Source organism: Theobroma cacao, chromosome 1 (genome assembly GCF_053813885.1).
Source record: "Theobroma cacao isolate CCN51 chromosome 1, ASM5381388v1, whole genome shotgun sequence".
NCBI lineage: Eukaryota > Viridiplantae > Streptophyta > Magnoliopsida > Malvales > Malvaceae > Theobroma > Theobroma cacao.
This window is the reverse complement of record NC_142639.1, coordinates 6695039-6714447: the sequence shown is the minus strand read 5'-3', so window position 1 is coordinate 6714447 and position 19409 is coordinate 6695039. Positions and strand designations below refer to the sequence as shown.

Sequence of the window (19409 nt, the reverse complement as noted above, 5' to 3'; positions counted from 1 at the left end):
TTTACTGCATCAAAATCTAAGCAAAGTTAATTTACTAGTTGCGGGGTAACAGGTAAGCAAAACGAAATCGATGACGCTTTCCTTAGTATAGAGGAAACGTGGTCCGGATCCCACATCACCAAGTCAACAAAGAGGAGTGTTTGTGTTTCATATAAATAAAGAGCCAACCGAGAAAGATTAGCATCTTTGCGCTTGGGGCAATGACGCAGCTAGTGAGGTTCTAACCGAGGCGCGTCTATTGCTGGTTGAAAACTATTTCCAAACCCCCTCATGGGCCTGGGTTAAGCCCTGGCCTTTGAGAATTTCTGGAAGGGCTCCCTTTGGGGTAAAGCCCTACAATTCTGAGTTTAAAATTGTTCGGCTATAATTTTTGAGGTTATACTGTACGAAAAATTGTTCACTAGGAATTTTGGAAGTCTGAGTTTGTAAGCGGGTTAGGAGCTAGGCCTAGAGGGAAGTTAATCTAAGATTTCAATTTCCAAAAAGCCCAAACTCAGTTAACGACTTTAAGTCGAAAATTTTTTCAAATTTAAAATGTTTCGAGTTTAAGATAATTCAAAACGAATTAAAGCTCGTACTTGAAATTATTCAACTCCGATTTACTACAATTGGTACTTGAAAGTTTTGTTAAAATGAGTACAGCTAACATACAATTTTAAAAAGAAAACCTAAAAAAAAATGTATCCGAATTATCTAAACTCAAAACATTTGAATTTAAAATAATTCAAAATGATTTTTCCATGAGAATACAATTCCCTTTTTATTTTTAAGGAATTTTTGTTTCTTTATTTGGTTGTGAAATGCTCTAATGAACAACCATTTTTCTGGAATGATTATCCCTAAAATCATCTAAAACTGAAGAATAGATAAGATCAATTCCATGATTTTAGCTGTTCAATGGATGAGAAAAAACCTTAAAAAGTGATAAAGATTAAAATGTTCTTTACAAGTTTGAAAAATTGTAACTCTAATTATGTAAAATAATTTTTTTATTACAAAAAAGGAAAATGAAGAAAAATTTAATAGAAATTTTAAAAAATTAATTATATATTATAAAAATAATATTTTAAATTTAAAAATTAATTAAAATTATTAATATTTTAATCAAAATACCATTTAAATTATAAATAAAAAATAATATTTTAAAATATTGATGATTAAATTATAAATAAAATGTTAATATTTAAATTATCAATTATTAATATTAAAAAAATAAAATAAAAATAAATAATCATTTATTATATAATAAAATATATTTAGCTTTTTATATTTTATTTTTTTAATTTCAAAATTATTTTTACTAATTAAATATTATAACAAGTTATAATAACAATTCGTAACTTATTCTTTTTATCGACCAAACTAAATAATAATATTTTTATTTTATTTTATTCAACAAATCAAATGTACCACTCAAGACATCAATAATTCTAGTTGACATAGCCGGCTCTTCCCAAGCTTACAATGAAGTATGTCGGCCATTGTTCAAGCTATGAAGTCGTGTGGTTAGCACATAGCGAATTATTCTTTTGCCTTTTACTAAAGAATAGCGTGTGCTTGCCATTTTAAGCAACATACGCTAATTTTGAGAAGGGTATGCTTAACTGAATACCCCTTTACTGATTCTAGCTTCTCAAATATTTATATGCCAAGTAAGAAGGGTATTCTCCTACTTATCCTAGTTTTTCAAATATTTATATGCCAAGTAATCTTGGTTGAATGAGCATATAATAATACACAAATAGGAGTATGTATATCAAAAGCCCATGCCCATTCTAGGGGGCAATGCAATTAAAATGAGCATTAGGTTTTCTCAAAATATCTTCCAACTCCATAAGACATCCAACAAACACTAATTAACAAATATGAATTGGTGTAAAAACAATGTTTCCGTCCTTCCTTTTAAAAAGAGGGAAAAAGAAAGAAGAAAGGAAAATATGTGGATTTGTACTTTTCCTTTTCTGTTCAAAGGAGCTTATGCCAATCCTTTATTTACAACATTAATTTAACCTCTTCATTTCAATCCATTTTCCATATCAAATACACACGAAAGGAAAAATAACTTTCTTCCTCCTTTTGTTTTTTCGTTTCTCACCTCTGTTCCTCTCATCTAGTTTTCTTCTTTCCTACCTAACATAGTGTTAAAGGATGGATATGGTGGTAATCCTTTCAATCCGGAAATTAATAGGACACAAATTAAATTGTTATCTGTAAAAGGAAAGGTGATGGATGAAGGCGGGAAGAGCACGAGCGGACAAAAGTGAATATCTCAAACGAAAACATTAACGTCCCACATCACGCACAGAAAGCAAGTAGCAGCTTTCCCTCAAGCTTATAAGGAAGCGTGCAGAGCCAATGAAACTCACGGAGCCGTGTGGTGAGCACAGAGCGAACTATTCTTTCGCCTTTTACTAAAGAATACCGTGTGCTCGCCACTCGAAGCGGCATACGCCAATTTTTGGAAAGGGTGTTCTTAATTGAATGCTCTCCAACCAAAACTAGTTTCAATGTTTGGCAATACGAGTCAAGTCAATTTGTAAAGGGTGTTGTTAATTGGATGTACGTTTCAATGTCTGGCAATACGGGCTAAGTCAATTTTAATGTTATGTGGTAAGAGTCGACAATGGTATCGGTTAAAATTGGAATAGCATGTATGTCAGGTGAAAGATTGGAGGGGGGTTTATATGGTAGTATAAGTTCTAATGTGGTTTTTCAAGACATACTTATGAATGTCAAAGCATTGCTCGCTTTGCTTGAGAGCAGAAGGCCTAAAATGCGGTCTTTACTGCGGCCTTTATCCAAATTCAGACAAGCTTTTTATTTATATTTATCGTTGGGCTTCCAAAGTGCATTGCTCAATGAATTGCAACATGGATTTAAGGGATTACAAGAAGTTTTAATACTGTCTCATTTTTATTATCTTTGTCTTTTTGTAAAATAACAAAAAAACTTTGATTAGTATATTTTCAATACTCAAAATTATCATTCTAAAAAATATTTATTCAAATAATGCAATTATAATTATCTTTATCGGTAAGGTCATTGTAAGTAACTTTTTATTGCCTAATTAACAAAAAGAAACACAATAGAATTTTGTGTACTGGGAAATGAGATAGTATTTCAATGGCAAGACGATAGCTCTATAATCAGTAAGGTCCCTTCCTTTTATGAAGCTATTTCAACTTTATAGTAAATATTTTTTTCAGCTAAATATGTGAGTTGGTTGGTGGTTGGATAGACTACAGAGTAGCACATTGACAACAAGCAGCAATTATCACCCAATAGTCAGTATCTTTTTCAGTGTCACGATTTTTGCGTGAACGTGAATTTTATATCGTTGAGAGATAATATTCTCATCGAGTAGAGTCACAGAGTCTCACATTAAAGTCCAGTAAAGAGTAAAGGAGGATATTATGATTTAGAGAGAAAAGCCATAAATTTCACATCATTTATTAGAGTGATATTAAAAATATAAAAGTTCACATCACCTTTAACTTGCAAGGTGTTTTTTGTGAAATAAAATCGTGAGTTCAACGAATCAAAGTGGACAATAAGGTTGGTGTGAATCGTGACACTGAACTTGAATCTCACATTGTCAAGATAATGCTCTCAGCAGATGAGCTACAAAATCCCACATCGAAGAAAACTCTCTTTCTCAATGAAGTTATGATCCTAGAGAGGGGAGTTATGAATCTCATATTTACTATGTATTAGAGTGATACTGAAAATATAATAGTTCATACTACTTTTAACTTATAAAATGTTTTTTGTGGGATAAAATCTCATAAAATTATGAAGTCAGCGTCCCAAAATGGACTGTGGCACTCACTAACCATCCGATGGTCAGGTGGTCGATAGCATCAGTATTAATTGTTTTAAATTAAAAAGATGTTCAAATTTCTAACACTTGAATTGACCTTTTAAGCTGAACTTCAAAGGTGCACAAACGGTTTTTTTGCATTTTGCGATGAGAAGCAAAGACACAATTTGCATTCCAAAAATCTTAACAGAGTGATTTGGGAAGAGACAAAAGCAATCCTCTTGGCATATTTGCCAAACTGGGCCTCTGGAAATAACTCACTCTAACATTGTACACTATCTTTTTGGTGCCTTGTCTGAAATGAAATGTTGAAATACTTGGAAGTTAACAATTGAATTTAAGTCAACACACTGATGTCTTCTTCTGATCTTTCTAATATGAAGGTATTTCCTTTGTCATCTCTCCCTATCCTCATGGTATCATCTACATATCTGCAGTGTTCACATGAAGTAAAGGAACAACCACTTTCTCTACCATCCCAATCTCAAGGAGGTAGAAAACTAAAATGTTGGGTGAGTAAATCAGCAGTGATAAGAAAGGATACGTGATCTCCAGCCACCCCTCTGGATTGAAGATAGCTAGCAACAGATTATAATTTTTCCGGAACACATTCATCAACTATTGTTTCTCGAACAAAGAACAAGCATTTTTTTAATTCCAAGTTAGAATAGATAAACTGAGCAGTCTTTGGCTCAATTAATAAAAGTATAGCAGCTTACCTGATCTGGAGTGATCGTTGAGTTATCATAATTTATATCAACTCTCTGCAGAATATGGAGAAAAGGAAAACAGTTCCATCATGATTTATAAGTGTGTAGAATGTATTATTGAAGAAAAAGGCAAAAAGGGGAATCGGAGCTTTAACTGATTTGGATGCGATCTTGAAGGACGCTTCAATCGTCAGCTTCCCATTCAACAAACTCAATCCTCTGGCATTGAACTCGATCACGTTAACCGCTTTGCTCTCCATTTTGCCCATGATCAAATGCTAAAGTTAGTAGAAGGCAAACGACATTACAAACACAGTTTCATATAGAAACGGCACACTAGCATTTAAATTTGGTAATATGATAGTAAGATTCTGGATATTTATTCAGAAACAATATGATTAAGTCCCCTGGAATTTCTCAACTATTTCACGTACTCATTAGCTTCACCGTAAGAAAATCTTATCATGAATTCATTATACCTTTTCAACATCAATGGTCTGGAAAAATTCTCCCAAGGTGATGATATCTCTCAATCCCAGCTTTGTTCTCTTTGAACCCAAGATTGTAATTGTACTGTAAACAAGCTTCCAGCAACCACCCACCTTCATTCCATTTATAGAAACATAACTGTAACTCCATCCTTTAGCATATTTCCACAAATAGAATACAACTGAAATGTTACCTTATCTAGATTTAAGGTAGGATCTGGAGTTGGGTTCTGAGATTCTAGCAGCTTCACCAGAGCCTCGATATCAGATTTCTTCGAGGATGGTACTCCAACAATCCCTCTATTGATTCCTTGGAATATATACATAGATGCAACAAACATTTCAATCTTTATCTCAAAAGCTTTGATGAAGTAGAGAAAACAAATGGGCTGAAAATCCCAATGGCCATACCGTTGACTTCCTGGTAGAGTTTAGTTTTGAGCTGGGAAAGTGTTTTAAGATCTTGTACATCTTCCTCACCGACTAAGCCAGCGTTCTGCTCAGCAACCTTGGTAGTATGAGTAGGCCTAAATCCATTGCTCTTTGTCATTGGATATGTGGCTGAGACCACTCTGCAAGTTCTCACCCTTGCTTTGATTTTGGATATCAGAGGAACCACTTGGGGAGCTAGGTTTGCTGGTTGGATAAGCTTGTTGGACATGAATGCAGTCGTTGGTACAAAAAGTTTTGCTCCCTTGGCCTTTGGGAAAGGAAAATAAAGCCCAAGTTCATGTCTAGACGAGGGAAAGTAGCTCAGGACCATGTCAAGGTTAGCTGGCATCGCCCTATCCAGTTGATAAATGATAGGTTTTAATTATCCATCGGCACCTTTAATATGTGAACGGTTTTCGGTTGGTAAATTCAATTTCAATTTCATTTTCCATGTTTCTTTTTTAATTTTTTTTGTTTAAGTTTGTAGAATATTCCAGCTTCAAGGTGCACATGCTAACAGAGAGACAAGCATTACCATCAACAAATTGATGACTATCTTAATTCTTACCTTCAAGGCGTCAACAGTAGCGAGACAGAGCTTTTATGTTTTGGGTGGCGGGTATTACTTATACTTTTTTTTTAATAGTATTACTTACACATGCTTAATTGCGATAAGAGATGGAATTTACTACCAACAGATCTTATATCTATTTTGGGACAATTCTTTCAACACATAAACCAATCTCCGATCTCCATCTCACTTTACTTTTCCATTGTTTTAGTATGTCCAATAGGTAAGTTTCCACTCAGCTATGCAAAGGTAATAGTACTAACATGCTAAAACATCTATCAAAGGTAGTCAAATTTAAGCTACGGTAAAACGATGCTTTGATATTTCTAGTATCAGCAGTTCTTTTCAGGTTATCTGAGTTCAAATACTATTTCTCAAGTGGCTACATGAACTCTTATTTAGATCCTCCAAATTTTACTGGAGTATCTTTCTAAGCTGCTTTAGATTTTTTTTGACTCTTGCTGCTGTTTCCACTGCTCGGGGGTCAGAGCTTTCTTTATTGAGAGAGCATGGATTTGCTTCATCTCCTCTTCCAGAGCACCATTCACTATTCTATGCCTCTCCAGAAGCCTCTTCCCTTCGAATTGTTCAGAAACAATCTCAATTGCAAAACTTGCACCACACCTGATCCAATCACAAAACTCATTATAAAGTATCCAAATGAAGGATGAACTAGTGCACAAATTCAAATAAAAAATGTCCCCAATATACTCACCCTCCAGATGTATCAATTACTTCCTGCAACACACAAGTATAGGAGTTAGTTTACAAGAAAATAGCATCAGATGTACAGGTATCAAATTAGAAAAATGAATATCGATAAACCTTAGGAAGGCTTAGACATATGAAAGCAAAATTTCAAAAATCAAAAGTTGGGTGTCATTCACAATTAAAGAGCAGATAAGTTTCTAGTAATCATCAATGCATAAACAAAATGATTCAGAAGGGAACCCTGCCAGGAACAGAAGCATTGTGTTTGATTGAGCATATAAACTCATACTCCACATATATTTATTAACAAACGTTACTAATGCCATTAGATAACAATGACCTTCAGGCCAAATCCTCATTATAGGAAACAAAGGTGCCAATGCCATTGGACGAAGGATGACATGAGCTCAAAATCATTAGAGTGTATGGTGCTATTTTCTAACTGAAGAAGGAATGACCTCCCTCATAATGCACAAAAACAAAAGAGCTAACGGGCTTTTTCTTTGAAAAAAAAATGACACTTCAAGAGGAGAGTACATCATAAATGGAGTTATGACTAACAAACAAATTAAAAAAAGTCTTTCCAAGCAAAAAAAACACTTTTCAAAACAGTTAAGAAATTGATCTCCTTCAGGTTGGTGTTATGATCATCCGGATCCAGGTCAGAATGAGAAAAAAATTCAAAAAGCATCCAGCACAACTTTGTTCAGCTTCCTATGGATGCTTTCAAATAGATTGAAATTACTGCCAGATTCTTGCAAAGATCAGTGCCAGTATGGCTAACCGAAGAATTGCAAATAGACAATCTAACAGTCTTCAAAATCACTGAAGGCAACAACAAAACAAATTTAATTCTAATCAAAACTCAAACGTCATTTTTGGTGATATATCAACCAGAGACTAGCAAGGAACCCTTACTCCTCAACAATGTGTATCAGAATATGTATACATGAAGCCTTGAATATTGAACCTGAACTGTTACAAAAATCACTGTCAAACCTTTTAGAAACAAAAAGAAAATTATCTTTTACTTTTCTCTTCTCAAGTGATAAAAAGCTAAGATGATAGCGTACCCTTCTCGACATCTTTTAAAACTGGGTCCTAATAGCTGCAAAATTAAGATTAATTCCAAAACCCTTTTCATCACAATATCATTTTGTTTAACAATAAGAAGGTTCAACAATGGTTACATGACAAGAATGAGCTTGAGGTCCTGGAAATCAGCACATTATAGTGAGCTGAATGGTGCCCAAACAAGTGCATGCACCCTAGAGATAACAACTGTGTTAAAACCCTAAACGAGGCCCAATCACCCCAACAGGATGAACAACCTTTCCCCTCAATCCATTCAAAGCTTGAAAGACATATTATTCTTTCTCATTCAAACAACTCCAGCCTAAAGTGAACCTACAAAAATTTCAAGAGTGACACAAAAATCTCAAGACAAATTCATCAAAGGCAGCATGATACTTGCTTACTCATCAATTTCCAACTTGCTTTTCCATAAGTGTTCAACAAAATTTAAGTTCTACCCCATATCCCCTTGCATTTTGCAAACTTTTTTTCACTTAATGGCTATTAGAAAACTGCTAATGTGTAACTATGAAATAATTGGTCTACATAAAAGTAGCATCATGCTTCATGCATTTTATTTTATTTTTTTTCAAAAAACTTTTTGATTTTTAATTCTTCAAAAATATAATTAATTTATTTGAAAACAAAAATCAAAGTGCGAATGCATTATTGTATTTCCCGAAACATGATTAAGGACGAAAGAAAAGGCCTTTACTTTGCATACTTAGACCTAAAACCAATTGAAAACAGGTAAGCAAATAGAACCCAGAGGCTGAAATTTTCCAACTTGGATTGGATAAAGGCTTATGAACGTGAATGAAAACTGAAGAATCTGAAATACAGGTGAGGTTACCAGATGAGACGGCTTCAATTTTGAAGTCAACGACGATTCAACTTGCTCCTTGGTTACTCCCATCTCCTCTTTCTCTGTGCCTCTTCGTCGCCGCTTCTCTCTTTGTTGGCTGGGTTCAACTTCAAGGCACGGATATAGGCCCAAAGTCCAATATTCCTTTTACCAGAGTATTAATGAAGAATAATATAAAAGGGAAAGATTCGATTTGGGTGGAGTAGACTTTATGGACTATATTCTACGCAAGGCCCATTCATTCCTAAAAGCCCATTTTCAATTTATTTGATATATATATATATATATACACATATATACATATACATACATACGTAACATAACAATTAACGTGATAATAAGTCATTTTTCTTTCCACTTTGTGCATCAAGTTGATACATTGCACAAGAAAAGGAGGGGGGGGTCCCTCTCCAAATTAATTGAAATGATTAAAATTCGAGTACCATTTCATTAAAACTCTACAAATTGTGGGGTCATGTTGCCTTTAAACCCTTTGTAAAATACAATGCATGTGAACCGTCCACAACTCAAAGTTAAATTGCAATTATAGTTAACTCCAAAATTAAAGAGACATTAATTAAATGTTTTACTAATAATCAATCATTAGTTAATTACTCTCCTTCCATTGTTTTTCCATACCCCTGTACTTTGTTTGATCAATATCTCATGCCTTTCATTAATTATCAGCAAGCTCTTCGATGATAATTGAATAGAACCAGAATGCAATTTGATTTGTTCTTGGTTTTCTCTTGGATTTATGGGTTAATTAATTAGAAGAGAAGAAATCTTTAATAACTTGGTTGTAATCCAAAGAGGGAAAATACAAAGTTTGACCCCAAGTAAGACACGATTGGCTAGTGTTCCAGCTATGAACTAATAATGCCATACGTTACTTGTAAACTTAAATGTAATAAATAATAAACAGCAGTAATGAAATGAGTAAGTGAAGATATTGGAAGCAGGCAAGGGACAAGGGACTCAAAGAAAACTGCATTAACTGGACGGAAATGAGCCGCGTTGGTTTGATGGAGACCACATACTCAATTCTCATCCTACCATTCCCTTGGGGTTGAAAACTTGGACTTTTTGCATCAGATTCTTCTTACGAATGAATGCTTGCCTGCTGGGTAGTATGAAAAGATGTCCATAAAATCAAAACATTACGTGAACCAATTCTATACTCCTACTTTGATAAATATCTTTTCCCCCTTTTGGGAGTGAAAAAGTCCAAACCAGACTATCAAAATAAACAAGTATTCATCTTGTTTGTTATTTCTTTTTGAATAGCAACTCATACTCTAACTCAACATTTATGTCGGTCCATTTTGGAAAAAAAAAAATCTGTTATTTACCACTCGATGCTGACCTCTGCCAATCCAACTGCATGCGTGCATGTGTTTAATTTTTATCACTTGCTTTACCCGAAAGGAAGTTGTTTGGCCATGTGGGCACATGAACAAATTCAATTGACGGAAAGTGGTTTTTGTTTTTCCATTTAACCTTTTGGCGAGAATTGACTAATTTTATCGACCCTTCTTTTGGTCTTTAATATGTATTTTGTTTGCAACCAATGTGGCAAAGACGGGTTGCATTATTTTTATAATCACTATGACTTGGAATCTTAATCTATAAGTACAAGAATAGTGACCTTTTTATTCCCAAGTCAAGTTTTTCTACCGCAGTCAATAAAATCTGCTGAATTAGTTTTAACTGCTACAAAAAACAATATCTTAACTTAAGCATAAATGCCTTCTTTTTCTATATAAAATTTTCTTTCTCTGACCAAGTTTAAATTTTTATAAAAATAAAAATTTCATTTTCATTAATTTTGTTCCTTCAAATGCAAATATGATTGTAAATTATAATAAGATAAACTCTATTTATATTTTTCATGGTTTTAACTTTTTTATATATAGTATTTTATAATTTTTTATTCAATTAACACCATATGAATAAGTTTTGTTTTCATAAGAATTTATCTATTCACATTTAAAAGGTAATTTTGTAAGTTTTTTTTTTTTTTTAACAAAACCGATGGTGTAACTCCTTACGGGCTACATGCTAGTAATTGGGAAAAATCATAAAAATACCATGTAAAAAAAATAAAAATCACAAAGTGTGTAAATTGAGTTTACCCTTTGAACCATTATGAAAAATAGAACATTGTTATTGTATCCCTCAAAGAACAAGTAATGATAATTTCATTCCAACTAAGTATGTGTGGATGAGTGAGTTCAAATGATTGTAAGTTGAAACAAGTACCATAACTTTAGCATCTTCAATATTATTTTCCAAAACTTCTTTTCTTTTTTTAAACCTAAAGAGTAGTTTAGTCATTTTGCACATAAGCAATCCAAAAGCAAATATGAAATGAAGACTGAAAAGGCCAAAAAGTGGGCAAAAGTGAAGCTGGCAAATTTAACCAAATTTGGTTGCCAAGACAAAATACCAACTTGTCTCTATCTACACACCTATTGCTCTTGCTGCTTTCGCAAGGACTGTTTCCAGCTCTATCCAAACTCTAACCCTAAATCAACCCCTTTTAAAAAGGGGATTTTCTATGATCTTGATCCAATTTTTTTATTTACAATTTTACCCATGGCCTCCCAAGATATTTAGGGCCACTTATCCTTGCATGCTCATTGCTGGAAAGCCCACTTATCTTGACCCAAAATTCAAAATCATGAGTTGGGTCAAAACGCTGCAAAAAAGTCAAAGACACGCATGACAGGTAAACCAATGAACAGTTGACATGTCAAAAATATCAGCTTGGTTTGAGGCCCACTTGATCACAACTCCTCCTACCCCTCTTTATCTTTTTAAAGAAACCCTAAATCGCCTATCTCTTTGTTACCTACTTAACCCAATCAAATGGTAGAATTGTGAGGGAAAAAAGAGAGAAACAATTTTTACCTTAAAAAGAGAAAAAAAAAAAAAAAAAAAAGGAAAAACACCCATCTCCTAAAGTCTAAAAAAATTTACTTTTTCGACATCTTCAAGAAAAACCAACTTAAATTTTCGCAATTTTTTTGCTTTGGGGCTGTAAACTATTCTACTGAAGTGTTTGTGAGATGATGGAAAATTCAGGTTTCCCGGAAAATAATACAGTCGCCGACAACGTCAGCTTAGAGAATGAAGAAGAAGTTACGGTGAAAAACGAAGAGAGTGAACGGAATTTTCCGGGGAACCGTTGGCCAAGACAAGAGACTTTGGCTTTATTGAAGATAAGGTCTGACATGGATGTTGCTTTCAGAGACTCTGGTGTCAAGGCTCCTCTCTGGGAAGAAGTTTCCAGGTTTGGATTTCTTTTTTTTCTTCTGAATTCTGTTTGGTGCTTCTTTCCCGGAGAAAATTAACTGGAAAATAAAGGCAAATGTTGGGTTCTAAACAGAAAATGTGGGAAACATTTGGTTTTCAAATAATGGGTTCATTGTGTTTTAACTTGGGGGTATTGAATTCCTTCTTGTTTAATTATACTGTTTTGAAAGAACCAGTGGAGCTATGAAATGTAGTAAAAAACTTTTATCAGTAAAAAGTGCTTACTTTTTTTATACTATTTTCTTGTGTTTTATTTTAATTTCACTCTTCAGGTTCAATATTCTTAGTTATCTTTGAATATTTTTAGTTACTTAAGTTTATTACAATAATTTTTTAAGTTAAAATAATTAATTTTGAGGTGCAACAATGGGATTGTTTCACCAGGAAATTGGCCGAGCTTGGATATAACAGAAGTGCCAAGAAATGTAAGGAGAAGTTTGAGAACATCTACAAGTACCATAGGAGAACCAAAGAAGGTCGATCTGGAAGATCGAATGGCAAGAATTATCGTTTTTTCGAGCAATTAGAAGCATTGGATCATCATCCTTCCTTGCTTCCACCTGCCACTGGACACATTAATACGTCAATGCAACCCTTTAGTGTTATCCGTGATGCTATTCCGTGTTCTATCCGAAACCCGGTTTTGAGTTTCAATGAAACCTCTGCCTCGACTACTTCTTCATCGGGTAAGGAATCGGATGGGATGAGAAAGAAAAAGAGGAAATTGACAGAGTTTTTTGGGAGGTTGATGAGGGAAGTGATGGAGAAGCAAGAAAATTTGCAGAAGAAATTTATTGAGGCGATAGAGAAGTCTGAACAAGATAGGATGGCAAGAGAGGAAGCATGGAAGATGCAAGAGTTGGATAGGATTAAGAGGGAGCGTGAGCTATTGGTGCAAGAGAGATCGATTGCAGCAGCTAAAGATGCTGCAGTGCTCGCATTTCTACAGAAGTTTTCAGATCAAGCAACCTCAGTGCGATTGCCTGAAACCCCATTCCCTGTTGAGAAAGTTGTTGAGAGGCAAGAAAATAGCAATGGTAGTGAGAGTTATATGCACCTAAGTTCTTCTCGATGGCCTAAAGATGAAGTGGAGGCTTTGATAAGGCTGAGGGCTAATCTTGATTTGCAATATCAAGACAACGGACCTAAAGGCCCTCTATGGGAGGAGATATCAACAGCAATGAAAAAGCTTGGCTACGATCGAAGTGCAAAGAGGTGTAAAGAGAAATGGGAAAATATGAACAAGTACTTTAAAAGGGTAAAAGAAAGCAACAAGAAAAGACCCGAGGATTCGAAGACATGTCCTTACTTTCACCAACTAGATGCTTTATACAAGGAGAAAACCAAAAGGGGTGATGGTTCAGTTAATTCTGGTTATGAATTAAAGCCTGAGGAACTTTTGATGCACATGATGAGTGCCCCAGATGAACGACCGCATCAAGAATCAGTGACGGAGGATGGTGAAAGTGAGAATGCTGATCAGAATCAGGAAGAAAATGGAAACGCTGAAGAGGAAGAAGGAGATGCTTATCAAATTGGAGCTAATGATCCTTCTCCGATGGCAATTATTGGGTGATTTGAGACAAATGGTGAAACTCTCTTTTGAGAGCTAGAGTGGGAGTGCCTGAGTTTTGTCGAGTGGGTCAGGGTCCATAGTGTCGTGTCTGTATAATAGATTGTACGGGGGCAGATTTCAGCTTTGAGAAGTTTCTTTGATACAACGTGGGAGGCATCTGGGTAAATGGTATCCATCCTTAAGTGTATATGGTCATTCGTTTGAATAAACATGTGAGGCGGAGGGAGAGAGTGGCATAAGGAGAGGCTGTGTGTAATATATATTATTCCAAATATACCTTCTTTTTTTTTTTTGGCTTTAGATTTGTGCAAAAGGGGGAAATGGTTGGTTGATTGGTTTGTGCTTGTATCACTCTCAGTTTACACTTTATGACAAAGTGGTAATGATATCACCCGTGCGCCTGCAATCGGTATGATTGGGCAAAGAAAAACCTTTAGACATGATATCCTTTTAGCCAAATTTTTGTTAGGGTATAATTAAAACAGTATCTCCTTTTGGGGTTCATCACTTGTGCTTAGACTTTGCCAAGGCTTCTTTTTATATGCAATTTTCTTTAATGGGATTTGGAAAGGTTGCATTTCTGCACTCCCCGTTGTGTCATTATGTCAATTAAATTGTTGACTTAATATCCTATATTAGAATGTGGTTCATCATAGAGGCTTTGCATACCATAACTTGATTCTTAAGACATTAAATAGCATATATATATATATATATATGTACTACTCCATCAGTGGGTTGAGTAATGCTTATAATTATATGTGAAATATAATTTCCATGTTAGCATTGCTTGTTATACTTGTTCATGATAAAATAGTAAAATGTTGGAATTCAACCAATGCTCCATCTGATTTAGAGAACATAAAAATAAAGAAAGATTGAGAGGACAAAATGATTAGATTAGTTAAACAAGAGCATTTAGTCTTCAATTATATAATAACTCCCGCTTTGTGGCTATCGTTATCCTTGTTTTCTTATTAATTAAGGAAAATAAGTTTTCTACTCATCTTTTCCTCCCAATTCATTTTCTCTCGCCGTACACCATGTTAATCACATGCTTGCTTTGCAGGTAATGTTTTAAACAAAAAAACCCTACTAAGACATGCGAAGCAAAATTAAGACTTTTTCTAATTTATTACTACTAGCATATTTGGTTGGAAGAATGACTCCTCTATTCTTAAGAAACAAATGTTCTTTTGTTTGGTTCCCACATGATCCAAGGAGTAACCATTCTTTTAAAATGACTACTCCCCATGATAAGTTAAAACTAAGGAGTAGCTAATACCAACACCTCTTGTGGTATTAGCTATTCTTTAGTTGAGGAATAACTTTAACCAAAATGTTTTTTATAAGTTTAAAAAATTATATATTATATATTATAAAAATAATATTTTAAATTTAAAAATTAATTAAAAATCTTAATATTTGAATCATAATAATATTTAAATTATAAATAAAATATTAATATTTTAATTATCAATTCTTAATATTATTATAAAAAAGTTTAAGTTTTTAAATATATATTATAAAAAATAACATTTTAATTTTAAAAATTAATTAAAATTATTTATATTTTAATCACAATAACATTTCAACTATAAATAAAATAAATATTAAAATGTTAATGGTTAAATTATAAATAAAATATTCATATTTACAATGTTAATGATTAAATTATAAACAAATATTAATATTTAAATGATCAATTATTAATGTTATTATAAAAAGAAAAAAGTTAAAATTTTTAAATATATATTATAAAAATATATTTTAAATTTAAAAATTGATTAAAATTGTTAATATTTTAATCATAATATCATTTAAATTATAAACATAATATTAATATTTAAATGATCAATTATTAATATTTTAAATTAATTATAAATTATTAATATTTTAAAAATAAATTTAAAAAATAAATAAATCATAATAACATTTAAATTATAAATTAAATATGAATATTTTAAAATAATATAAAATAAAAATAAATAATCTCATATATATATATAATAAAAAATATTTTTATCTTTTTATATTTTATTCTTTTCTTATTTTTATCTACTAAATATTATAATAAATTATAATAATTGTTCTTACCATATTCTATTCGTTATATCAAATTATATAATAATTATTTTATTTTATTTTTACTTTATATAAATTTTAAAAAATAATTATCTTATTCTATTTTTTTCTGTTGCGTAACCAAATGTGTAAAATACTATTTTGCCTTGGAGGACACTGTCAAGTAAAAAAAAGGGGTCCACAGTTCACTAAATAAGTGGCGCCAATCTTCCCTTGACAAAGCCTTATCTTCTTGCTGTGGGCCTTAGGTGTTGAAGGTTTAACTTCAGCGTCAACAACAAGAAGCGACATTTTACCCGCTAAGAATAATTTCAAAACAAAAATGGACAAAAGCATTGAACTTGGAAGCCGTGGGCTCAGGCCCTCTGGCTTAACGATGATTGAATCAAGGGGATAAGATTGGTCTATGGGCTTAAGACCATGTTTCACGTGGCTGAACCACGCCCTTTTATCTTTTTTACTTTGGAGTTTACACCAGGAGAGATAAAAAGAAATAAAGAAATAAACAATTCATAAACTTCATTTTGAAGCTATGGAGTTGCAGTGTTGCACCTATCTTAACGGCAAATTCACATACAAAAAATAAATAAACAAAAAGAAAGGGAGAGATTTTCATTTTTAAATGAATAATAAATATTATGATGAGTTCTAGTAGCAAGTCAAGATTTGTAGGGGGAGAGTGACATTGGCTCATAGCATTTATAGCAAAGTTCCTCACATCATATGGTAGGGTAGAACCTAGATAAGATTTTTCAGGTGTTTGTCTTTTAATGAAAACAAGATAAGTGTTAAAATTTGACAACTTGACAAACACACAATTAGTGTACTCTTCATGAGAATTTTAGAATTTTTATTTTATTTAGCACATGGATGGTGGGAAAAAAGATTTCCATCAACATTTTTTATTTTTGTGACATGCCTATTTAACTAAACAAATTAGCATATTCATTTTTTTATTATTTTTGATTAAATGAATATGTGATGCACATAATTTAAATTTGTTTACCTTGGGTACATAATAATTGTGTAAATTTATGTTGAAATTGATTTTTATATATGTTAAAGGATATAAGTAGTTGACATTAATTATTGTTACTTTTGATAAACACTGAGTTATTCCATTGAATTCATGTGAATATATCCGTTATTCTTCACTCATGATTACAACACTAGATTTAAAGGTGGTAATTGGGTGTGGATATGGCTTGTTTTATGGTAGAGCTCAAAAATTCTTTTGCTCTTTTACCTCTATTTACAGCTACTGCTTAGAATGAATAAAAAACTTTGGTCTAAAACCTAGAAATCCATGCACAAGAATATATAAATGAAGGACCCTAAGTTTACATTACAGTTACATCCACACCACAAGATCAGGCTTCTCTCCACCCTCAGATTATAATAGGTTTTACTCTCCTTGAGATCCGAGTCTCTCATTTTTCAATAAACTAACTGCGCCTCTTTTGCAAAGTAAGTAAGTAGCAGCCTTCACTCACCAAACCCAAACAACTCTGATCTCTCTCTTTCTTGGCACATCAATGGCAGAGTACGAGCCAACACATCATCAGACTCACCACCACCATCACCACCAAGCAATCCCAAAGGAAACCGCTCTCCAAGCATTAAACACCATAATTCAACTTCACTTTGAGAAGACCCTGGAAAAGAAGAGGGCTATAGACCTCCAAAAGAAGGAGCTCCACAAGCTTTTCCAGCTCTTCTTCATCTTCCTGGGGCTTGTCTTCATGGCTCAGGCTCAGTCTACTCGTCTGCAGTGCCGCCATTGCTGGGCTCCCATCACTCTTCTCTCGATGTCCCATCTCATTTTCTATGTCTCAGTGGCTCAGACCTTGAGGTGCATCAATGGGTTCAAGTACCAGAGGAGGTGCCACAAGCTGACTCTCGGGTTGGCTACTGAGAAGCTGAGAGAAATGAAGTTGAGGATCAACAATGGCGAGTTTGTAGATGGGTTTGGAGAAGAGGGTGAGTTTGAGATTCATTACCAGGAGCCTCCCGAGAGCTACTTTGCTAAGTTCAAGAGGAACTGGGCATTGCATTTTGGCTTCTTGATCTTGATCTATGCCTTCATGGTCTCTTCATCTGTTGTTCTGCTTTGTTTTTAGGTGGTGGGTGATCTTTGATCAAGGTCTATTTTTTTTTAAATTTATTTTAACTGAGTATTTTTAGGGTTAATTTAACATTTAAACAGGCAGGAATGTTAATGACAAGAACAACTGATTGCTTTATGTGAATACCTTGGATTCTTGATTGGGCTCCTTCTTAAATTAAAAAAAAAAAATTGAAACTGATGTTGATTATTCTTACTTTTGATGTTCCTTTTTTCTTTATGTAATTTACATTTTTATTTTTCCTTTTCAGTTCCATCTACTAGTATCATTTTTCAAGGGTTGTAAAATTGATTATGCTTTTGCTAAAGGTTCTAATTCGCAATGATGAAGGTAGGGTTGCTTTCTATGGATACTTTTGTATATACTAGTACTGTATTATTGTGATTAATTGTTTTTTTAGTTCCAGCATTCCTTTATGTTTTGGGGTGTGTTGTGAGGTTGGAAAGGGGAAAATCTACTTTTTCAACTTCTGATGATGGTTAGTTTCCGGACAAGGAGACAAAATAATGCAGTATAAATTGCTAGGTTTCTTACAGGAGTAGAGTTAGCACCTGAAAATTACTATTAATTATATTTGAATTTGAAATTTGAAAACTAGAAGTCCATATATAACCTACTCCTTGACTGCTAACTAGGTTTCTGAGAAGAGTGTAACTGATGCATGACATGTTTAGTCTGTTTGAGCAGATGGTCCATTCTTCTGCTTTTCTTTCATGAGACTAAGATTCCTTTATTTTCACATGCTTCATCTTTTCTGCAGGAGTACTAGTATTTTTTACCAGCAAATAAGCTTCATAGGAAATGCTTCTTTCCTCCGTAGAACCATTGGCCTTGCAAGGAAAACATAAATATTGGAGGTGGTAGATAGTTTAATGTCATGAGAAATATAGTTAAGTGTAAAGGCAAGCCAGGTCTTGTTTTCACTTTTCACCATCGAGTGTTAAAAGTATCAACTATGTTGTATTAAAGAAGAAAAAAAAGTAAAATGTCACATGAAAGTACAAAAAAGTTGCTTTCAAAGCCAGTTTCATGGGCAAGGTAAGTATAAAAAAGTACAATTATCCCGTAAGCTCAACGAAACTGGTACAACTTTGTTTGCTTCATTCACTTTCACTTCCATTAATAATACGGTTTGAATTGCAGTACGAGGGTCCACAAATGTGGTAGAAGGGTGATGTTGCCTAGTAATTTTCTTTCATCTGGCCTAGTACCCATTCATTTAACATCAATCTTACGCAATTAAGGATTATAATAGGGTTACCGGAAACATATGGGTAAAAAATGATGGCAGGGAAGCTACCGTTGAAAGCTCCAACCCCACGCAATATTCATCCAAAATATGAAAATCCCTCAATGGGACCTAGCTGCTGTCCTTTCGCATCTGTCAGGTTGTAGTCTTCTTTATTAAATCCCGCTTGTATGTAAATCCCTCCTACAGGACCAACCTATTTTGCCCCACTTTTAATTGTTCTATTCACAAACGGCATAGCTAAATTGAATACCAACTTTGGAACAGCTTTCATGGTCAACTTTTTTAATTCAAAAGATATGCTTGATAGATGAAGGAAGACTCTTAGTTGTAAATTCAATATTCACCTCCTCCCTTATTGAGGTAGAGTTCATGATATTCTAT

The 19409-nt window shown here is 33.5% G+C and overlaps 4 protein-coding genes and 3 non-coding genes across 10 annotated transcripts; 5 read left to right on the top strand and 2 right to left on the bottom strand.

The window, feature by feature from the left end:
* Nucleotides 1–182: 182 nt before the first annotated feature.
* On the top strand, nt 183–333 carry LOC148764481 (U4 spliceosomal RNA). Its single transcript, XR_016024378.1, has one exon. It is a non-coding gene; the product is annotated as a U4 spliceosomal RNA (small nuclear RNA).
* A 1163-nt stretch (nt 334–1496) lies between these two features.
* Nucleotides 1497–1615, top strand: LOC148764480 (U5 spliceosomal RNA). The gene has a single exon (XR_016024374.1). It is a non-coding gene; the product is annotated as a U5 spliceosomal RNA (small nuclear RNA).
* Nucleotides 1616–2368: 753 nt separating this feature from the next.
* LOC148764479 (U5 spliceosomal RNA) lies at nt 2369–2486 on the top strand. The gene has a single exon (XR_016024368.1). It is a non-coding gene; the product is annotated as a U5 spliceosomal RNA (small nuclear RNA).
* Nucleotides 2487–3968: 1482 nt separating this feature from the next.
* On the bottom strand, nt 3969–5820 carry LOC18611755 (Plastid-lipid associated protein PAP / fibrillin family protein). Of its 4 annotated transcripts, none has more exons than XM_088803457.1 (7): nt 5430–5818; nt 5213–5328; nt 5010–5132; nt 4686–4808; nt 4540–4584; nt 4365–4438; nt 3969–4251 (listed from the first exon to the last, which is right to left on the bottom strand). In XM_088803457.1, exons 1-7 carry the CDS (start codon nt 5797–5799, stop codon nt 4158–4160), a joined length of 945 nt encoding a protein of 314 aa, XP_088659583.1. In that variant the 5' UTR covers nt 5800–5818; the 3' UTR covers nt 3969–4157. The 4 variants fall into 4 exon arrangements, with proteins under 4 accessions (XP_088659583.1, XP_007048240.3, XP_088659579.1 ...); XM_007048178.3 differs by having other exon boundaries at nt 4686–4784; nt 5430–5816; XM_088803453.1 differs by having other exon boundaries at nt 3969–4438; nt 5430–5820.
* A 501-nt stretch (nt 5821–6321) lies between these two features.
* Nucleotides 6322–8816, bottom strand: LOC18611753 (BolA-like family protein). Its single transcript, XM_007048175.3, has 3 exons — nt 8660–8816; nt 6737–6759; nt 6322–6645 (listed from the first exon to the last, which is right to left on the bottom strand). The coding sequence occupies exons 1-3, from the start codon at nt 8720–8722 to the stop codon at nt 6462–6464; spliced, it is 270 nt and encodes an 89-aa protein (XP_007048237.1). The 5' UTR covers nt 8723–8816; the 3' UTR covers nt 6322–6461.
* A 2701-nt stretch (nt 8817–11517) lies between these two features.
* On the top strand, nt 11518–13956 carry LOC18611752 (trihelix transcription factor DF1-like). Its single transcript, XM_018126145.2, has 2 exons — nt 11518–11966; nt 12374–13956. Exons 1-2 carry the CDS (start codon nt 11743–11745, stop codon nt 13563–13565), a joined length of 1416 nt encoding a protein of 471 aa, XP_017981634.2. The 5' UTR covers nt 11518–11742; the 3' UTR covers nt 13566–13956.
* Nucleotides 13957–16963: 3007 nt separating this feature from the next.
* LOC18611751 (uncharacterized) lies at nt 16964–18126 on the top strand. The gene has a single exon (XM_018115115.2). It carries the CDS (start codon nt 17186–17188, stop codon nt 17768–17770), a length of 585 nt encoding a protein of 194 aa, XP_017970604.1. The 5' UTR covers nt 16964–17185; the 3' UTR covers nt 17771–18126.
* The last annotated feature ends 1283 nt before the right edge of the window (nt 18127–19409 follow it).

Coding starts and splice junctions, on each gene's coding strand:
- LOC18611755 (XM_088803453.1), bottom strand. CDS start 5,799: ATGCCAGCTAACCTTGACATGGTCCTGAGCTACTTTCCCTCGTCTAGA. Junction 5,329..5,429: donor ACTCTACCAGGAAGTCAACG/GTATGGCCATTG, acceptor ATATATTCCAAG/GAATCAATAGAGGGATTGTT. Junction 4,439..4,539: donor CAACGATCACTCCAGATCAG/GTAAGCTGCTAT, acceptor GAGAAACAATAG/TTGATGAATGTGTTCCGGAA.
- LOC18611753 (XM_007048175.3), bottom strand. CDS start 8,722: ATGGGAGTAACCAAGGAGCAAGTTGAATCGTCGTTGACTTCAAAATTG. Junction 6,760..8,659: donor AATTGAAGCCGTCTCATCTG/GTAACCTCACCT, acceptor TGTGTGTTGCAG/GAAGTAATTGATACATCTGG. Junction 6,646..6,736: donor GTAATTGATACATCTGGAGG/GTGAGTATATTG, acceptor TGATTGGATCAG/GTGTGGTGCAAGTTTTGCAA.
- LOC18611752 (XM_018126145.2), top strand. CDS start 11,743: ATGATGGAAAATTCAGGTTTCCCGGAAAATAATACAGTCGCCGACAAC. Junction 11,967..12,373: donor CTCTGGGAAGAAGTTTCCAG/GTTTGGATTTCT, acceptor TTGTTTCACCAG/GAAATTGGCCGAGCTTGGAT.
- LOC18611751 (XM_018115115.2), top strand. CDS start 17,186: ATGGCAGAGTACGAGCCAACACATCATCAGACTCACCACCACCATCAC.